Source organism: Sphaeramia orbicularis, chromosome 12 (assembly GCF_902148855.1).
Source record: "Sphaeramia orbicularis chromosome 12, fSphaOr1.1, whole genome shotgun sequence".
NCBI lineage: Eukaryota > Metazoa > Chordata > Actinopteri > Kurtiformes > Apogonidae > Sphaeramia > Sphaeramia orbicularis.
This window is the reverse complement of record NC_043968.1, coordinates 11,674,886-11,696,285: the sequence shown is the minus strand read 5'-3', so window position 1 is coordinate 11,696,285 and position 21,400 is coordinate 11,674,886. Positions and strand designations below refer to the sequence as shown.

The window sequence follows — 21,400 nt, the reverse complement described above, 5'->3', positions numbered from 1 at the left end:
TACTTTTCCCAACATTTCATCAGATCTATTCTGGGTCACCGGCAATCTATAAACCAAATTTGGTATGAATTCAACCAATGGTTTTGCTGCCTGAGTATTAAAAATTAAACTTAAAAATTAACCCTAACCCTAAACAGAACCAAAAACAATACCCCTGCCTCCCCTCCCTCAGGAATGGAAAACATCGAAATGAGGCGCGTGTTCCTTTAAGAATCAGCGAAACCAGTCAACAACTTCCGGGTCGAGAAGATCACACACAATCGCTAGCTTTTACTGTTAGCATTTTCTTAAAGACTTGCCGGATCTGTGCGTACTTTCCCACCCAAGTATTTTCAGTCTTTCCAAATAAAAGTGCATTTTATCGTAATCAAATTAGTTATCTGCAGTCTTGTTTGAGACGATGTGCCTCGAATTAGTAGCTTCCACAGCTAACGTCAGCTAGCTCAGTGGTTACAGGTTTGTTTTGTTTACATGGCATGTAGCTAATACTTAGCTAGCTAACTTAGCTAGGTAGCTTTACTTCCATTCAGTTCATTGAGCGAGATGTACGTTCTGCACTTAAATATAGTATATAAGTAGATTCGTGTTAAATTGACACTGGTTAATTGAAATAACACTGATACTTGACGGTTCATATGACAGTCACTGGTCAGGTCGACAGCTAACGTCAGCTAGCTCGGTGGTGACAGGTTTGTTTTGTTTACATGGCATGTAGCTAATACTTAACTAGCTAACTTAGCTAGGTAGCTTTACTTCAGTTCATTCAGCGAGATGTACGTTCTGCACATAAATACAGTATAGACGTAGATTTGCGTTACACTGACACTGGTTAATTGAAATAACACTGATGCTTGACGGTTCATATGACAGTCACTGGTCAGGTTGACAGCTAACGTCAGCTAGCTCGGTGGTGACAGGTTTGTTTTTGTTTACATGGCATGTAGCTAATGCTTAGCTAGCTAATTTAGCTGGGCTTGACTAATCCGAATGACAAATGGCATGGAATAACGAATGACCACTAGGGTTAGGGTTAGGTCATTCGTTATTCCATGCCATTTGTCATTCGGATTAGGAAGGCCCAATTTAGCTAGGTAGCTTTACTTCCATTCAGTTCATTGAACAAGATGTACGTTCTGCACTTAAATACAGTATATAAGTAGATTCGTGTTACATTTACACTGGTTAATTGAAATAACACTGATGCTTGACGGTTCATATGACAGTCACTGGTCATGTCAACAGCTAACATCAGCTAGCTCAGTGGTGACAGGTTTGTTTTTGTTTACATGGCTAGCTAACTTAGCTAGGTAGCTTTACTTCCATTCAGTTCATTGAGCAAGATGTATGTTCTGCACTTGAATACAATATATAAGTAGATTCGTCATTACAGTGTTAAATTGACCATTTAAATAACACTGATGCTTAGTTCATGTGAAAGTCACTGGTCAGGTCGTTGACAGAAGCATGTAGTCAGTGACTGTCCACTCTCCTCTGCTTTCCCACACAGAATGGCCTCATTTGGATGGAAGAGGAAAGCTGGTGAAAAGGTGTCAAAGTCGGTGGTTCAGCAGTTTGAAGCCCAAGACGATGCAGGAGGTCACAATGAGGATGTGAACTGGCTGCACGCCATTAAAAGACGAAAGGAGGTCCTGCTGGAGGACTGTGCAGAGAAGAGCAAAAGGCTGAAAGAAGAGGGCTCACAGCTGGCAGAGCAAGGCAGGTGAGGAGACCCTGTAATGTCTGCACATCATGGCAAGGCAAGGCAAGTTTATTTGTATAGCACATTTCAGCAACAAGGCAGTTCAAGGTGCTTCACACAGGACATTGAAATACAGCGACAAGGGAAAAAGAAACACATTTAAAACATTATAAAAGAAACATGTAAAAGGTGATTAAAAACAGCAAGTAAGAAAACAACACATAAAACCCAAAATATAAAAACACACATATTAAAGTAAGAGTTGCAGTGCAGAGTTTGGAAGGAGAATATAAAATTTAAAAAACAAAAAGCCTTTTAGTCAAAGGCAGCAGTGAACAGGTGAGTCTTTAACCTTGACTTAGAAGAACTCAGACTCTCAGCAGACCTGATATTTTCTGGTAGTTTCAGGGCACCAAGTCCAGAAAATAGAAATACAACTGCAGTTGAATGCATCCTTGACACCATTTTGATTAGAGCTGCAAACGATTAATCGATTAGGTGCTTGAAGCGAGTGCAAAAATTAATGATTTGATTAATCGACTCGAATTCATTGAAGGGAAATATTCTATTGCAGTTTTCCTGAATTGAAGCTTCTTTGTGCATCACAATAAGCATCTGTGTGAAGCACAACAGTGGAACCAATATTTAATAGCAGAGAAATGAAGGAAACAAAGCTTTGATTCAGGAGAATTGTGGTTGAATGATTTTTTTTTTGGATCACTTTGGGTCGATTAATCGTTTCAGCTCTAATTTTGATTGGCATTTCATTCATTTGTCCTTTATCCTACAATCATGCGTATTAATTACAGTGCTTATAGCTAGTATTATTGTTGTTATTAGGGGTTTTAGTCAGGTTTATAATGGTGCATGTAGGACAGATCTAGGCCTGTAAATATAAATACGTACCATTAGAAATATTCCAATAGAGGGCGCCATTGTACAGCGCTCATATCCATCTTCACTGCTTTTTGGTTTCACTAATAATTTGCTGCAGAGGATTGACAAAAAAATACACATTCAAGAGTTGCAGGGTGTTCATTTCTACTTTATTAGGTTTTATCTAAAAGTTTAAAGTGCACTTGTTATTATTTGCTTGTGTGCTGAATTGCAATTTAATAGAGAAAAATGCACACATGTCCTGTAATGAAATAAGTGATTAATGAAATAACAGCGGCATGGTGCAGAGAGGAGATGGTCAACAGGAATTTGAACTTATATTTAGCATTTAGAAGAAATAAAAGTACGGACTAATTTATTTAAATTTTAATGAAACTCACATACATGCAAATGCTGAAAAACTACACTTGTACCAAACCACAATTCTGCTCTAAACATCCATCACTTTACCTATGTTAAAAGAGTGTACTACAGAAATAAAAGTGTTCTGTTCTGACAAAATGCATGTTTTCAGCTTTTGTATTTGACACTGTAGGATTTTGATAAATCACTGGGTAGCTTTTGTGAGTCTTGTCTTACACACCCAGAAAACAATTTAGGTCACAATCAGCAACTGTTACGTGATATTTCTTCCACAGTAATTGACCTTTTTAGCCAAATAACAATCACTTCGCGATAACCCCAGTCCAGATGATATAATGATGTTGCCCTCTGTGACTGCCTGTAATTATATTTGTGCAGAGAAAGTGGATTTTGTCAGGGAAATGATGCTTTGCTGCTCCATAATGGCTGCTCAGAGGTTTGAAATGGTCTGGACAAGGGCTTTTTCCTCTTTTAACAATATTGACCTGTCATTACGCAGGTTTAAATGCTCCTGATCAAACTAAAACGCTCCTTGTGTACCTGTTGGTAAATGTGAATCTGCTTCAAGGCACAAACTTGTACATGTGGGTGGATCTCATAATGGGACAGAGTTGTGTAATGGAGTTGCTTTTCTACATTCCTTATTGTTTACATATGTTGTTTCACATAAATATATTAGACTTCTGATTCACAGAGGAGTACGGTGTTTATTCACAATTAGACAGTTTGTACCAACCACAGACACAAAGACAGACATCTGTAAAATGTTGGCAGTACTTAAGCTTTAGCTCATGCACAGTTTTGGTGACACTCTTTATGAGGGCCAAGGCAAAGCAATGTACACTTATTAGCACTTTTCAAGTCAGTGTTGAGTGTATATATATATATATAAACACACAAAGAATACCCAGAGGAAAATAAAAATGAAGTGCTTGAGCAATAAAAGAAGCAAGTGCATAAAATAATAATAATATAACTGAAGATTTACCAATATGATTACATTTACTAATATGATTAAAAGAAAGTACATCACTCCAGCATTTTCAGGCAGTATGAACTGGCTTAAGGTTTTAGAGCTCAGGCACACACACGTAAAGAGCTGTTTTCAACTTGGATTTTAAAATTGGAAAAATTTGAAGAACATTGAATATCTACTGGCAGGTCCCTGGGATCCACCAGCAGATCTGAGTCAGTAGATGTAATATCTCTCTCTCTCTCTCTCTCTCTCTCCCTCTCTTCTTCTCTCTCGTTCTCTCTCTCTCTCGTTCTCTCTCTCTCTCTCTTTTTCTCTCTCTCTCTCATTCTCTCATGTCTTCTCTGTCTCTCTCTCTTCTTTCTTTCTTTCTCTCTCTCTCTTTTTGTTTCTCTCTGTCTCCCTCCCTCTTTCTCTCTCTCTCTCTCTCTCTTTCTCTGTCCTTCTCTCTGTCTCTCTCTCTCTCTTCTCTCTCATTCTCTCTGTCTCTCTTTCTCTCTCTGTCTCTCTCCCTCCCTCTTTCTCTCTCATTCTCTCACGTCCTCTCTGTCTCTCTTTCTTTCTCTCTCTCTTCTTCTCTCTCGTTCTCTCTGTCTCTCTCTCATTCTCTCATGTCCTCTCTGTCTCTCTCTCTTTCTCTTTCTTTCTTTCTCTCTCTCCCTCCCTCTTTCTCGCTCTCATTCTCTCTCATTCTCTCTGTCTCTCTCCCTCCCTCTTTCTCTCTCTCTCATTCTCTCACGTCCTCTCTCTCTCTCTTTCTCTTTCTTTCTCTCTCTCATTCTCTCTCATTCTCTCTGTCTCTCTTTCTCTCTCTCCCTCATACTCTCACGTCCTCTCTGTCTCTCTTTCTCTTTCTTTCTCTCTCTCTCTTTGTTTCTCTCTCTGTCTCTCCCTCCCTCTTTCTCTCTCTCTCATTCTCTCACATCCTTTCTCTTTCTCTCTCTTTTTGTTCCTCTCTCTTTCTCTCTGTTTCTCTCCCTCTCTCTCTCTGTCTCTCTTTCTATCTCTCTTTCTTTCTAATGACAGGGTCCTACTTGTTTATATTTACTTATTTAGGCATTATTTGCACAGGGACAAGTGTGTAGCACAGACCAAAGCATTTAAATTCTAAGCTAATTTGCAGTTTGCATATTCTTTAAACATATCAGAAGTGTATTTTTAGACCAGCAGCAGCACTTTAAAAGCTGTTTGGTCATTAACTGAATGTCAGAAAGTTTAGACTTGGTGTAGTGTGCACCGTTGTCGTTGTCCTTGTTGAAGCTGAAGCAGCAGCATCTTGAATGAGCGGCAGCTGTTTGATGCAGTTTAGTGACGTCCATTTAGAAAGCGATGGGGATGAAAGCACCATTGAGCTTTCCAAAGTGATTTATAATGACACAAAACCCTTAATTCTGTCTGTTTTGAAGTTTATATACAGCTGTTTTAGTCCAAGGAATACACCCATGTTCTGGCTGATAAAGGAATAGCACAAATCGTAGATTGTATAAACACTTCTAGTAGACGATGTGTTCAGGGACCTTACTTTTTGCTGACCTTTTGAAATTAGAGTTGTTCAAAACTAAATCGAAGTTTTAGTCAAAGCATGATTTTGTTACTAAAACCTCCTTTTTTTCCTTTTTTTGGGAAATGTTTAATTACTCCTAAATCAAACCGTATCAGATCCGTAAAAGCCTGAGGTGAGACACAGGCCATGCTGTGGGATAACCACTCCTTTCAGTATCTCCTTACAATAAAAATGCTTTTTGACATTTATTTGGAATGTGTGGGAGCTCTTCGATAACAGTAACTCATGTAATCATTTGAATTCTTATCATAGTTTACTGACTAGTTCGGCCTCCAGCTGTTGCGTTGAGTCAGATTGCAGCAGATGCTTTGCTGATCAAACCAAAAAGCTACTATGGCATTTTAAGACTGTTTCAAACTAAACCTCAGTTTTGTTCAGTCTTTGTTCACAGCACTATCACCAACATTCATATAACAGCCACTTCTCGTTTTGTTGTCTTTGTCTTTTGACTGATGTTCACAGTTTTGATAACAGTAAAGCCATTTTTAACCCTCAGGCTTGGTGTGGTTGTTACTTATTGCTTAACTTCCTCCAGTGTTTTTGCAGTGTCCTTTGCCTCATTTCTCTGTTGGATTTCGACACAGCCTCAGTCCCATTTCCTCTCTCTTCATTGTTGATTTTCAGTTTGCTGAAGCTCTTCCTTGCCGATTGTAATCCAACATGCTTCTTTGTAAGTGATCAGCATAAACGGGCTCCTCCTGGGGCTTTAATTGCTGCTATGTTCTTCAGGACATCCGCCTCCATAGAGCTTTAAAAAGACATAGACTTAAACCTACATATTGTCAAACCCATGATTCCACCTCAAAATCTTTACAGGCTTTTGTCTTGATCAGGCAGTTGAAGTGAGTCGAGTCAATATTGACTTGGAAAGGCTTTTTAGATGCATGTGAATGTGCCCATTCAGCACATTCAAAGGAAAAGCACTCTCAGTCACTAGTAGACAAATAAGTGCAAAACAGATCTGCAGACCACCAGTGACTAGAGATGTAAGAAAATATCAGTTCTGTGATATATTGCGATATTTCATTTCGCGATACGGTATTAACTATTTATTCAAATGCAGACATGGCGGAGGTTTATTTTGTTTTTTTGGTTTTCTTTTTCGATTATATTTTTTTGGGAATCCTCCAAGCTCTTTTATTGATATATTCACATGGATATTTTTCTCTGTTGTTTTTTTATACTAAAATAGTAGTATTGTGATACCGCAGTTCATGTATGTATTTTTTTTTTAAATTGATAACACTGTTTTGTTAAATAATGATTATTTGAAGCATCCTAAAAGGATTTTTTTTTCTGTCTCAGAGACGCAGATGCTAGTTTTCCAGGAAATAATCTTTTATAAAAAGAAAAGAAATAAAACAAAAAAAAATATTGCTTTCTTAGTATCATGATATATCGCTATATATTGTATTGTGATGCTATCATGCTAGTATTGTGTTTTGTATCGTATCGCCAGATTCTTGCCTGAACTCACCTCCTACTGGTGACAGCTGCTTAGAGAGAGGCTGCAGTGACAGTGAGACACCTGTTCCCTTCCATCACATTTATGCAAATTGTGTTTATTGTTCGCTTTGCATGTTTCACCAGGTGCTACTGGTCGATATCAGTGTCTTTGCAGCTGTCGGATAAGAAAAAGACTAAAATCTACGGTTGAGGAGTTGAATTTGTGTCATATTTTTCATGTGAGCAGGTTGTGTGAATGACACATGCAACTTTTTTGGGCTTTTTTTCTCACTTAATGAACCAGTTTAATAGATTAGATCAGGGGTGTCAAACTCATTTTAGTTCAGGGGTCACATTCAACTCAGTATGATCGGAAGTGAGTCGGACCAGTAAAACAATAACAGTGAAAAAAGTAAAATTATATTATGAAAGTGTTTACATCTACAAAGCTTCCCTAAAAATATGAATAACAGGAAGAATCTAAAATTTCTTTAGAAAAATAAGTGCAGTTTTAGCAATATTTTGCCTCAGTTTATCTTTTACACATGTACATTACAACTTACAGATCACAGGGGATCTACAAATACACAAAACATTTAGTAACAGGCAGAATATTGGTAAAATTATACTTACTTCTATTAAGACATTTCATTATGTTTGTATTCGTTCGAGTTATACACATTTTTGGTGAAAGGATAGTTTGTAAAGGCAAACATTTTTTTTTATGGAATTGTACTTTTTACCCTCAAACAAAGAGAAACATTTGGAGTTGTCATTATAGGTTATTATTATAGTATTTTACTGATCTGATCCACATTAAATCACATTTGATCTGAATTTGGAACCTGAGATAAAAGATTTTGACACCATTGGTTGTTAACATGTTCAGGGTAATTTTTTTGTAATGTTTTCATTTAATAAATTGATCTCACAGGCTGGATTGGACACTTTGGTGGGCCAATTTTAGCCCACAGGCCATATGTTTAAACACTGGTGGATTAGATCAATTATTTCTATTTGGGACACTTTGTTTTTAATTTAAATACAAAAAATGCTTAAATTAAATAGAACTTTGGAATAGAAAACAGTAAGTGAAATATTTATCTTCCACTCTGCATTCATTTCATTCCACCCTGTAATACAGCACCCACTGAACAAACACATGGTCATATGTTCATTTATATATATAAATATATGTCAAATCTTAAGGCAGAGGCAATAGAATTTGGTGTAAAATTTCAGTGCTTTGTCTTATTCTCTGTTTGATGTAGTGGTATTTAAACAATACAGAATTAAACCTTACCCACTGACATATAATGACATGTTTGACCTGATGTTATACAACATATTTGTGAAGGGAGTTGATCGTGGTGGACCTGCAAACATTAAATCTCAATATCTACACCATAGACAAGAATAGACACTGCACTTGTTTCTCAGTATATAGGTCATCAGTATTGTGCAGGTTGTTGCCTTAACAGTAGGTCTAACCAATGTGAGTAATGGTTTTAATGGTTTTTTCAGGCACTGGGAGGCCATTAAGAAGTGGGACGAGGCCATTCAGCTGACTCCAGAGAACCCACTACTGTATGAGATGAAGTCACAGGTACATGATGAAAGGATGTTTTTGTTCTCAAATGCATCTTTGGGTAATAAAACATTAACATGTGTTGCGGTCCAAGATTTAAAGGTGTTTGTTTTTTTTGTTTTTTTTTTACATACGGTGGCAAAGGAAATTGTTACAGGGTTCTTACGGGTGCTTGAAATCCTTGAAAATGCTTGAATTTCAGTGTTGTGTTTTCAAGGTCTGAAAAGTGCTTGAATTTTACATTACATTACATTTACATTTATGCATTTGGCAGACGCTTTTTTCTAAAGCGACTTACAAGGGAAAAACCAAAAATGAAAGAAAAATACAAGAATAGATTAAAACATAAAACAGCTGTACAATTAAAACAGTGTCGTACAGAAGAATAAAAAGCAAAATAATAGACTAAAATATCAACATTGAAATAAAAATACCAAGTAAAAACAACAGAATAGACATGATAATACATTTAAAATGGAATGTTTGAAAGTGCTAGGACAGGAGGTGTTTTCTGAAGAACTCCTGCCTTCATCGTCATCACTCACTTATCCATATAGTTCTGATAGTGTTTATCACATAGTTCCATAGATGTTCTAGTTCAGTTTTCTGTGCATCAATTGCATCCATGTGTCTCCCCCAACTTCCCCCCTTCTCCCCCAGTCTTTCTCTATCTCTATCACTCTCTATTTTCTCCTCCTTTACTCTCTCTCTTTAACCCCAACTGGTCAAGGCAGACGGCCATCCTCCAGGAGTCTGGGTCTGCTCCAGGTTTCTGCTGTTAAAGGGAGGTTTTTCCCTCCACTGTCACCAGTCACAAGTGTTTGCTCCTGGAGGATTCTGTTGGGTTTCTGTAAATTGGCTTAGAGTCTGGTTTTGACCAACTCTATATGTAAAGTGTCATGAAATCACTTTTGTTATGATTTGGTGCTATATAAATAAAATTTGATTTGATTTGATTTGAAGAGCTGGGTCTTCAAGAGCTTCTTGAAGACAGGTAGGGATGCCTCTGTTCTGGTAGTGCTTGGTGGATTGTTCCACCAATGTGGAACAACCCATTTTAATTGAAGTGCTTGAAAATTGTTGTAATTCAAATTCTGTGATATGGTTTTATTTATTTTTAATAGTAACTCTGCCATGTTAGAGGTCAAGCCAAAGCTACTTACAGAGAGGTGAAACAGTTTGAAAAATAAAACTTCGTGTCAAAAAAAGAAATTCCAGGTGTTCTCAGGTCGACTCCAGGTACATTTTTATCTTAATCTTTGGCTTGGTGCAAGTGTGACTGAAAAACATCAAGTGACTTCCCTTTTTTTGGATAAAACTTTGCCTTCTCCTTTAATTTCTAAACTTTTTACAACATGATTTTAGATGTCTATAGCATAACAAGCGTGTTGATCCATGGGGAACCGTGGGCTCTAGATGTGGTAGTTTTTATGCTGTTATGCTATTATTCAGTTGAATAACCTCTCAGCTGACATGTCTGTTTCTGCACATGAAATTTGACACCATGGCAACGTGGCCTTATAGTTTATCTGTTGCTAGGTAACTCACATCAATAATAATAATGGATTGGATTTATATAGCGCTTTTCTAGACACCCAAAGCGCTTTACATTATTGCCCATTATTCATTCGCTCTCACATTCACACTCTGGTGGTGGTAAACTACATTTGTAGCCACAGCTGCCCTGGGACAGACTGACAGAAGCATGGCTGCCAATTTGCGCCTACAGCCCCTCCGACCACCACCAAACATTCATACACACTACATACACACTACAGGGTGAAGTGTCTTGCCCAAATACACAACGGACTGACTAGGACAGAGCAGGATTCGAACCGCCAACCGTTATTGGATGACCTGCTCTACCACCTGAGCCACAGCCACCCCTAGCCGCTGCTATAATTCTATGATTCTGGGCATAGCAACGTGATTGTAAGGCTATTGTATTCCAAAATTAGTAATATCTCCCAAAGTATCAGTCCTATCAAATTACTGTTTTCGCTAGTCTCTTCCTTGACCAAAAATACACGAGTATGCCAAACTGTCAAAAGCAGTCAGCTCTTTCTGGATTTTGTCTGATGCCCGAGATACACACAGTCCACTTCCCTTTTATAATATAGGATACAGTGTACAATATTGTGATAAAAAGTGAAAAAAAATCATCACAAGTAAATGTATTCCTGTAGATATGTATATTTCCTGAGTGATACAGTGCTGTGTTGGAAAAAATTGAAAATGGCCCTTAAAAGTGCTTGAAAAGTGCTTGAATCTGACCTTAAAACGTGTACAAACCTTGTTGTTAGCTGTGGGCACATCCTAAAGCCTACTGTTATTTGTATGTGATTTATCAGCCACAGTGGATGCACGAGACCCTCTTTCATCTGCCACTTTGGTATGCTTTCAAGTCAGATCACTGATATCAGCCACTGCAACATGTTTCCTACACCTTCAAACATTTGGCTCGGATCCATGTGCCCTACTTAAATTTCCTCTGTAGGGACACAGGTTGAAGTTTTTCTCTGCCCTCCTTGCTCAGATGTTTGTCACAGGCATCCTCCAGACTCAGACTTCTTTATTTACTACAGCTAACACAATGAAATATCTCCTTATAGCTCCAAGTATTCAGATTACACGGAGGATTGTAGGCCTAATACAATATCGTCCATTACGAGACATTTGAGAAGGAAATCATTAGAGAACAAGACCAACAAAGTGTGTGTCATGAGCACACAGTTGTGTTTTACTAGGATGAAGCTCTAATGTGTTTGACAGTTTATGTACAGCCCATCGTACATAATAAGGTTCATTGTTGCTTTTTTCACATTCATGAAGCTGAAAATAGGTTGGACATCGTTATATTCCCATTAATGCTCTAAATGACGATGTCGGTTACGTCGAGGCTGGCCGCTTACTTCCCCCTCATCACTATGATTCTGTAACTAAATCAGCTTGTGCCTGATACGTCTAGCCCATGTCTGTCTGTCTGTCTGTCTGTTACAGCAGACCGAATAAACCCACCAAGAAATTGGGTTAATTTGTAAAAATGTCACCACTTCCTCCAGAATGTTACTGCTCAATGGTCTTCAGGAGCGATAGATGTAAAATGATAAAAAAAAAAAAAAAAAAAGACATAAAGGATGTAAATGAATAAAAACTTTGGAACAAGATGGAAAAAAAGTAACAAGATAAAAATGCTAAAAGTAAAAATGGCTTAAATCTCCTGAGACCCAGGAAAGTGAAGGTTTTTGCTTTTTTACATTAAATAGTTGTCTTGATTGGAAACTGCATAATACAACAGTTTTTTCAGATACATTTTTAATTAATTTATTTATTTATGTATTTATTTATTTATTTACTCACTTACTTATTTTTTAATGGAATGCTTTGCAACGGACAGCACTTTTAATTAAAACTGTGAAACTCTTGTTCCCTACAGAGGACAAAAATTAATTTCTGGGTCTCAGGAGGTTAAACAATATCAAATATGTATGTACAATTTAAAAATTGCACCTGTGGCCTCTTATTTCCTGATTTTGTTCTCATTTTGTTAATTTTTCTTTATTTTGATGGAATTTTGCCCAATATTTAAACATAACTTTTATTTATTTTTTTTTATTTTTAAATTTAACCTTTATTGAACCAGATAAAATCCTATTGAGATCGAGATCTCTTTTACAAGCGTGACCTGGCCAAGAGGTCAAGCAGCGAACACCATATCATAATGAAAAACAGGTTCAAAGATCAGTGGTAACAATAAATTAGAAAAAAAAAACAGACAATAATTTAGCAATAACACAAAATGATACGATTTTTAAAGTGTAGTTTAGGTCACAAACAATGTTTTGTGCAAGATCTGGTCAAGGCCAGCAAACAATTTAAAAACACAGGCAATGTCCAAAGGAATGATAACAACGAAAAGGAACACAATGTGAGTTATTCAACAACAAAAAAATCCATCTGGTTCGAATGTGACATATTTCACAAATCCAGAGGTATACCATTCAAAAGAATTTGTCCAAGTGTTTGAGCTGAGAATCTAAACCAAATAAACCCATAAGACAAAAGAAAAATGTGTATCACGATTCATTATTTATGAAGCTATAAAGTTATTATCACAGTGTATGTGTATTGCAGCACAACATAAAGTTTTTACCAAAATAATTGACTTGTTTTGGTTCAGTTCCTCTCATGAATAAATTATATCATAAAACATTTGGTTACTTGTGTTACAAAGGAAGGCTCTTAACAGCTAACTATCATGGGACACTGCATTTGTTATTAAACAGGTTACAAATAACAACATAATGCACCGCTCATGTAGACTGTGTTGAAAATGTACCTCTGTACAGAAGTTTTACCACTCTGGCCCTAATGAAACTAATATTATGGGATAATCAGAAATGTTCAGTTCCCTTGAACAACTTTTGTCTCTCAGATTTTGACTTTTATGAACTAATGATATGAGCATCTTGACCACTTCTGTCACAACAAACATACATATTTTTCTGGTTTGTCTCCTCATGATTCCATATACATGACTGGGTCCAAGTGTAAGAGGTTTGTAATGAGCTCAGAGTAACGTTGTTGCGTTTTAGTTCAGTTAAATTAACAGTAAATTACTGAAAGGGAGTTGATGATTATCTGGTTGTTCCGAACTGTGAGATCCTCTGGAACATGAGTCACATCTGGAGCCTTCACTGTCAATTCATCTGCCTAATATGTCAATAAATCACTGCCTGATGTGTTGGCAGTCAGGAAATCCATCAGGTTTCAGATTTAATGATGGCAGGATCAGACTCACAAAGATGTTTTTTATAATCACTAAGTTAACTTTGTCTGTAGTTAATGTTCACGTAATCATAAACAAACTAAAATATAAATGATTAGATTAGATTAGATACAACTTTACTGATCCTTTGGGCAGCGTCATTAGGAAATGGAGGTTCCAAGGAAATAGCAAAACAATAACTACAGAAAACAGTAGTGAAAACAAGCAAACAAAAAAAAGGCAATTGCACATTGGAAAGTACTTGCAGAAACAACAAGTAGCAAAGTAGTAATAATAAAGTATTATTAGTAATAATAGATAATTAATAATAATAATAATAATAATAATAATAATAATAATAATAATAGGTAGGTAATTATGTTATAATATTATAATATGTAAGATAGATAGATAGATAGATAGATAGAAGTTAAAGGATAAAAGTTATAATAAAGCAATAACAGTAATAAGTAATCATAACAATAATATATTATTCCTACTACTACTAATACTACTACTGTTACTACTACTACTTATAATAATAACAATCTACTACTAAAAATGAACACTTTGTCAGAGTGGACCTGGATGGGCTAATATCTAACCATATTATGGTCTGTTGTACATTGTGTACTGCCATCTTCCAGGCTGGTTCATCATATAGAACCAAGGTTTCAATAGTCCAGAAGGGGTCCAGTTCAAGAACTAGGACAAATTTGGTGGAAAAGGCGTGTGAGGGCTGAACCCCGTTTTGTTTGTGCAGGTGCTGACCGTCCTGCAGGAAGTGTTTCCAGCTGTGCAGGCCGCAGAGATGGCAGTGAAGCTCCGGCCTGTGTGGTGGGAGGGGTGGCAAACTCTAGGCCGGGCCCAGCTCAACCTGGGAGAGGTGGACCTGGTAAGACTAGTCTACAGTCACTGGTCATGGAGGTGACTGATGAACTGTAAACAAAAGTTATTACTTCATAGAGAATTTATGGAAACAAGTCAATGATGTTCAGTAATTATCCTGCCTGTGTATGTCATACACTGACCTTCATGAACCTTGGTACCGTATATTGAATAATGCCGCGTTTCCACTATGTGGAACCGGCCTGACTCAACTCGGCTCGGCTCGGCTCGACTCAACTCGGGTACCAGGTCCTATTCCTGGAGACCGTTTCCATTACAGGATACTACCGACTTTACAGTACCTGGACATCATAGCGATGTGGCGCGTTACTTCCGTGTCGTCTGCTCAGAAGGTTGTTGATAAACTCGCTCGTTGTGTGTTGTCTCGTCAAGCTCATGCTGAATTTTTACATCTGAACCTCCATGTCAAACCATGGTGTAGTTTTACAGGCTGTCATCATGTGGATTAACCTACCGCTATATTTCCTGTCAACTTCTGCATCTGTTTTTTGTAAAACAGCGGGTCACAGAGACAACTCTCTGACCAATCAGTGGTCTGCAGTGTTTACACGTCACATTTTAGTATCTGTTCCCCAGTCTTGGAACCTCGGTGGAGGTGATACCAAAAAACTAGTACCGGGTACCAGATTCCAGGTCCTTTTTTGTAATGGAAACGCAAAAAGGCCGAGTCGAGACGAGTCGAAGTGAGCCGAAACCAGTGGCAAAAACATGGCATAAGTGAATATGTCGAACCCATTAGATTTTCCGCCATTTAACTTAAGAATGAACAAAGAAGCCTCTGAAAATACAACTTTAAAGCTGCACTCTTAACTGGTCAGACCTCTGTAACTTCTTTAAAGGTGTGGGAGACTTTCGTGACCAATTTTTCATCAAATCTGTCAAACCTCAGTCATAGCCTCAGTATCACAAATCTGTTAGTCTTTCTGTGATTCCTCACCTGAATTTCTTGCATCACGGTGAACAGAGCCGGGAGGTAACTCGGGCATCTTCAGAATTTTGTTGCGACATATATTGTGGGAAAGGGAGGTTCACGCAGCCGCCTGGCTGCGACAGTGGCAGCTCAACCATATGATATTATATGGATTAAACAAACACGATGCAGAAACAGCTGAAATGCAGAAATGGCTGGAGGAATATGCATAGAGGAAGGGGAGCTCCTGCCGTTTCCACGTCTTGTCTGTAGCAGCTGCCGCTACGCAAACCTCCATTTCCCACAATGCACGTCGCGACAAAATTCCAAAGATACCCAAGTTACTTCCCGATTCTGTTTGTAAACACATGGTTTGTTTTTGGTGGATGTCACTAAGAAACTGTTCACCGTAATGCAAGAGATTCAGGTGAGTAATCACAGAAAGACTTACAGATTCATGATACTTAGGCTATGACTTAGGTTTTACAGATTTGATGATGGTCACGAAAGTCTCCCGCACCTTTAAATGGCTCCAAACTCCATTTATAATTCTTTTTATTAAAAAAAAAAAAAGAATTCCTCAATGGATAATATTGGTGATTTTACTTCAGGTTTATGTTACTCTGGAATACGTTGGGGATGAATTCCTGGCAGTTTGAGTTGAGTAAAGGAACTGCCAAACATACATCCGTCTCTGTGTGTGATCTGCATAAGTCAAAAACAACTCCATCAGTCTATATGAGTATCAATAGCTGCATCGACGAGTAAATATCTAGAGGCGATTAAGTGTTGGTGCATCCAGCTTAAGAAATAATGAACTGGAATGCTTGTACAGTTTGTACAGGGTTAGCATTCCCTCTCAGATGCATTGTTCACTACAAATTAATATGAGTTTGGATTGAAACTAGATGCGTTGTGTGACTTTAGTCAAAAGATGCAAAAGTAATTGTAGTTAAAGGCTTCAAGTGCACATGAAGACTTCATTAACATGTGCTGCTGTACATACGACGTGGATGCTGTAGTGTTGCGTACTAACTCATGGCTCAGTCAGACACAAATAATCATTAGTGTAACGTCCACATTGTTTCAGATGTTTGATTTTGAAATGAACTACACCCGGTTTTATGTCTGCCTGCAAGTCTTTCATGTTTTTTTTTTTGGTTCCTTTTGTTAAGCTGTTAAGAGGATTCGTCAGTTATTTCTGTTTACTACTTCTGTAAATTCCCTGCTTCTGAGATGAGGCGCCTCTTTCAAAGGACGCCCAGGCGCCTCAGGCTTGAATGTTTGCTTAAATTGCCCCAGAACGCGTCTGTACCTGTGGGCGTATGAAAACCTGCCCATCGTAGGTACGCTACCAAACCAACGGGGCTGACCTCAGAAACCCTTCAGCTAATGGCACAGTGTGCAGATCCTACATGTCCCAGAGCGACAGGCCCGTCCTGCTGCACCAAAAACAACAATGGGAAGTGTTGAATGTTACTTAAGCTCACACTAAGCCAAATATAGACACACCCCCTGCTAATATAATGAAGCTATTCTGACGGATGATAAAAAAAACCAAAAAAGAATGCACACCTATTTTTAGTTAGACTTGTTCGGTCGAGTTCAAGAGCTTTGTGTGCAGCGACATGTTTGAGTAGCGCCTGTTTGTGCAATTGTGACTGCACCGATTCCTTGTGTTTTTCTTTAATTTTCTATATCTCTGTTGAGGAAATCATGGAAAGTACCCAAACATAACTCATCATTTTTGTTCTGTGTTAGAGCTTTTATTAGGTTTTACAACCACAAATGTAGTAAAACAAATTCCAATGACCACGACTACCTTTTACTTTTTTTTTTTTGCATTATCCAGTCGCGGAAAAAATTATTAGACCATCAAAAACAATGGATATGCAATCAAGTACTAACTCCTGTGTGACTCATGTGACTAAAACAGAAAGAAAAGAAAACATGGAATGAATAAAAGCACTGTTTTTGTCAGTACAATGCCATAGATATTGATGTAAGAACTGAAGTGATTTTGGTTATTATCAAGAAAACTATGGAAAATGGATAGATATCAGCTCTGAAATTAAACTCTTATGAGCTATTTTTGTCGTTATCATTATATTTGTCCAAACAAATGTACCTTCAGTTATACCAGGCATTAAAATGAACAAGAAATTGAAGAAAACAAGGGTGGTATATTAATTTTTTCCACGACTGTACAACAGTTGCGGCCCTGTTCTTACTATCAGAACCTCCGGTAACGACTTTCCCAGAGGAACCAGTTAATCTGCTCACAGTGGCAGTTTGCCTGGTGAAGGATTACCTTCAACATAAGGGGCTGATGGTTTTAAGTGAAGTCTATTCAAGATGAAACTTGAGTCTTTGTTTATAGAGGAGACAGTTCATTTATCAAAAACCTACAGGTCATCTGTCTTACTTACTTCAGGTGAGTTTCAAAAAGCAGGTTTCTACTTCTGGGAAACTGTCACATCAGATTGTAAACCGTATGGCCTCAAATCAGTGTTGAGCTTTGTTGGAGATATCACTTTATATTCAAAGTCTCATTTAAAATTAGACCTAGTACGAGTTTTACCCAGCGTACCTCCATTTATGGATTATATCATCAGGTTTGTTGGAGAGTTTCTTTAAATTATTTCAAATTAAAGTGTTTGTTTTTTTTCATAAATATATTTATTGTCATTTTCATTGTTTTATAAGAACAAGCAAAAAAACACAACACATCAAAACAATCCCTGCCACCCCCCACCCACACAATAGCACCCACTCCCAGTGCAACAAAACATACTTGACAGGCACAACTTAATTGACTATACAGACAAGTCCTTTAAAAATTGTAAAAAAAAGAAAAAAAAAAAGGTGTCCAGGTCTTATCAAAGTCTTTGATCTTTCCTTTAGCCGGGTAAGTCATGTAAGGATTAAAACTGTGTAGTTTTACAGGGGTGACAAAATTAAAGTGTTTTTGGAGTCAAGTTTCCATGCTCAGGGCTTTATTACTGACATGCACTGTCGTGGCCACTTTATTAGGTACACGTGTTTAACTCAGGGTTCCTGCAGGGCCTTAAAAAGTCTTAAAAGTCTTGAATTTACAAATCTACATTTAATACTTTAAAAAAGTCTTTAAAAGGTATTAAATGTGATATGGTAGGTCTTAACTCATGTTACCATAAATTGGTTTGCTGGATTATGTTTAAATGTGACTGGGAAATGTCCAACTAGAAAGAAAATAACGTTAGTCGACTCATTTCCACCTGACAATTTTTATTGAAATTAGGAACAATTATCGCTAACTTTGCAGGCCCCAGTGAGAAAAGACTAGGAACAGTGGGAATCAAGGTGTTGGAGTAAATAAATGCATTTCCTAAATTCTTGGAGTCAATTTTTGCCGGCATGGCCGTGAAATGAGCTTTAAATTCTGTTCCAATTAGTCTTAAAAAGGTCTTAAAAAGTGTTAAATTTAACTTGTACAAACCTGTAGCAACCCTGTCAACTGCACATTAATGCAGATATCACATGGCAGCAACTCAGTGCATTAAGTCATGCAGACATGTTGAAGACGATATACTGAAGGTCAAACTGAGCTTTAGAATAGAGAAGGAAGGGGATTTCAGTGACTGTGGAAATGGCATGATTGTTGGTGTCAGATGGGCTGGTCTATCTCTAAGGTTGACAGAGAATGGCCCAAAAAAAGGAAACACCCAAAGAGCAGTAGTTGATTGTGAACGTGGTGAAACTGCATTTTTTTTTTTTTTTAGAAGAACAGAAGAGGACAGTCAGGTTGGTTCAAGCTGATAGAACAGTAACAGTAGCTCAGTTTACTACAGGTTAGATCTGAGGTCTGCAGAAGAACATCTCTGAATGCACATGTCCAACTGTTGTACCTAATAAAGTGGCCAATAGGTATACCAGGCATAAGATAAGATAAGATAACATAAGATAACTTAACAACCAAGGGGGGAAATTTTATTGTACATCATCACAAGAAAAGAGGCATCAAATACAATGTAAAAATTTGTGGAAGTGACTAAAAATGACATCAGTAGTAATAATAATAAATAATAAGTGTTGCCAGGCACAACAAACCCCGCCCCTCACATTTATTGTACCTTATTTTTATCCCACTGATGTCATCATGTCTATGCATGTGCTGATGTCAGTATATCAGTTGCCTCTATATATGTGGCAAGTTTGAAGTGAATTTAAACAAAATTGATGTTTTCACAGACATTTGAAATTTCACCCATGATAAGTAAATGGGAGAAGAAAAAAGATTTTAAAAATTCATAAAAAATTTGAACTTTGACCTACTTTTCCCAAAATGTAATCACATCTATTCTGGGTCACTGGCAATCTATGAACCCAATTTAGTATGAATTCAACCAATAGTTTTGCTGCAAACAAACAAACAAATGAACAAAGAAACAAACTGAATCAAAAACAATACCCCTTGCCTCCCCTTTGGGGGGCGGGGTAATAATAATAATAAACTAGAAAAGCACTTGGAGAGTGCAGACCTCCACCAAAGCAGATCAGCCCCCCCCCATCACCACCAAAATTTAATCATTTGTTCCTTGTGCCAGTATCAACATTTCCTGAAAATTTCATCAAAATCCGTGCATAACTTTTTGAGTTATCTTGCTAACAGACAAACAAACAAACACACAAAGCCCGTTGTAAACATAGGTAATAAGTAACAAGTGTACAGTAGGTGGCTTTGACAAAACAATGTGTGCAAATGAGTGATATAACATTGACGGATGAAGAAAGACTGTTTAGAGCAGGATGTAATTAAAGCGAAGCTGCTGTTGTACAGTCTGATGGTGGTAGGAATGAAGGTATAAGGCCAGGAGTCCAGTGATTTCAGAGTCCGGCAAGAGAAATTTAACTTGTGACAATTTGTTAATGAGATTATGCAAAAAAAAAAAAAAAAAAAGACCTTTCTAGAAATTCTACACATCAGCTCTTATTGTTTGTAGGATTTACTGAGCATTTCCTCTTTGAGCAGAATGTCCCAGACTGGCAGATTAATGTTAGCTTCCTAACAAGTGAAAGCCTTTTATTCAATGAGACGGTCGTGTTCAAATCAATGTCCAAGTGCCTGGTCAGCTGAGAAATATTGATGACCTTTTAATGAGTCTGTAAATCTACCTGCAGCTCAGCATGAAGACCATCAGTTGACATGCTGATGAAGCAGCCACTTGGTCATTAAGTCACGCTGTTGCAGCACCGGTCGCTCCATCCATCCTCTTGAATTACAGCGAACACATAAAACACTTCATTTCAACTCTTCCTGTTTTTTTTTTCCACGTCTCTTCAGGCTCTGAGGTCCTTCCAGGTTGCGATCCACCTGTGCCCCTCAGAGCGCACCCTGTGGCAGGAGGACTTGGAGTGGGCCCGGAGGCTACAGAAGCAGGAACTGGCAACAAAAGAAAAGACACGACAAGAGGAAGAGACAAAAAGTCAGATTCTCAAGGCTCCCGAGCTGGAGCAGGACTATGATTTTGAGTCGGATGAGGTGCTGGCGGCCTGCGTGGCTGTGGCCGAGCGACAGAACCGTTACGAGGAGCTGAAGCGGACCGCTGTGGTCATGGACTCTGAGGGGAATATTAAAAATATAGTCACCGAGGACGGAGGGTCAGAGGACACGGCGGCCCCTTCGAAGGAACAGTTTGTAAAAGCACGAAGACTTTGATTAGACTGTTCTGTTCAGCCTTTTTGGAAGGGTTTATTTCTGTAACTGCTGATTGTGTGAGGCTGTATCAGGGGTCTCAAACATGCGGCCCGCCAAAAGTTCCAATCCGGCCCATGGGATAAATTTGCAAAATGCAAAAATTCCACAGTCAAGGCTGTGGAACTCATTTTAGTTCAGGTTCCACATACAGGCCAATATGATCTACAGTCAAATAATAACAGAATAACCAACAAAAAATAATGACTTCATATTTTCTTCTTGGTTTGATGTGAAAAAAAAAATTTACATTATGCCTATAAATAACAACTTCAAATTTTTGTCTTTGTTTTAGTACAAAAAATAACATTAACCCTTTCATGCACAGTGGTCACTACAGTGGACAGTTCTTCTCCAGCTGTTCTCTTGTATATTCATGGATTTTGGTGCTTTAGTTCCATATCAACCAACACAGTGGACGCTTATGCATCATCCCATACACTGCAATTCATACCATTACTGTAACTTTGCTGTTATAGATAAACCTGATCTGCAGTAACATGTTTGAGAGTAAAAAAACTGCTAATTGTTATTAGATTGTAATTAACA

General features: G+C 37.8%; 1 protein-coding gene across 6 annotated transcripts; it reads left to right on the top strand.

The window, feature by feature from the left end:
• Positions 1 to 225: 225 nt before the first annotated feature.
• ttc33 (tetratricopeptide repeat domain 33) lies at positions 226 to 20,832 on the top strand. Of its 6 annotated transcripts, XM_030149156.1 has the most exons (6): positions 483 to 510; positions 1,092 to 1,270; positions 1,508 to 1,720; positions 8,467 to 8,548; positions 14,062 to 14,193; positions 20,441 to 20,832. In XM_030149156.1, exons 3-6 carry the CDS (start codon positions 1,509 to 1,511, stop codon positions 20,813 to 20,815), a joined length of 801 nt encoding a protein of 266 aa, XP_030005016.1. In that variant the 5' UTR covers positions 483 to 510; positions 1,092 to 1,270; position 1,508; the 3' UTR covers positions 20,816 to 20,832. The 6 variants fall into 6 exon arrangements, with proteins under 6 accessions (XP_030005014.1, XP_030005015.1, XP_030005013.1 ...); XM_030149154.1 differs by lacking the exons at positions 483 to 510; positions 1,092 to 1,270 and adding an exon at positions 226 to 306; XM_030149155.1 differs by lacking the exons at positions 483 to 510; positions 1,092 to 1,270 and adding an exon at positions 234 to 326.
• Positions 20,833 to 21,400: the final 568 nt, after the last annotated feature.

Bases quoted from the DNA above. Each gene is read 5' to 3' on its own strand.
- ttc33 (XM_030149154.1), top strand. From the start codon at position 1,509: ATGGCCTCATTTGGATGGAAGAGGAAAGCTGGTGAAAAGGTGTCAAAG. The intron at 8,549-14,061 runs GTACATGATGAA...TTGTTTGTGCAG, and splicing joins TGTATGAGATGAAGTCACAG to GTGCTGACCGTCCTGCAGGA. The intron at 14,194-20,440 runs GTAAGACTAGTC...ACGTCTCTTCAG, and splicing joins ACCTGGGAGAGGTGGACCTG to GCTCTGAGGTCCTTCCAGGT.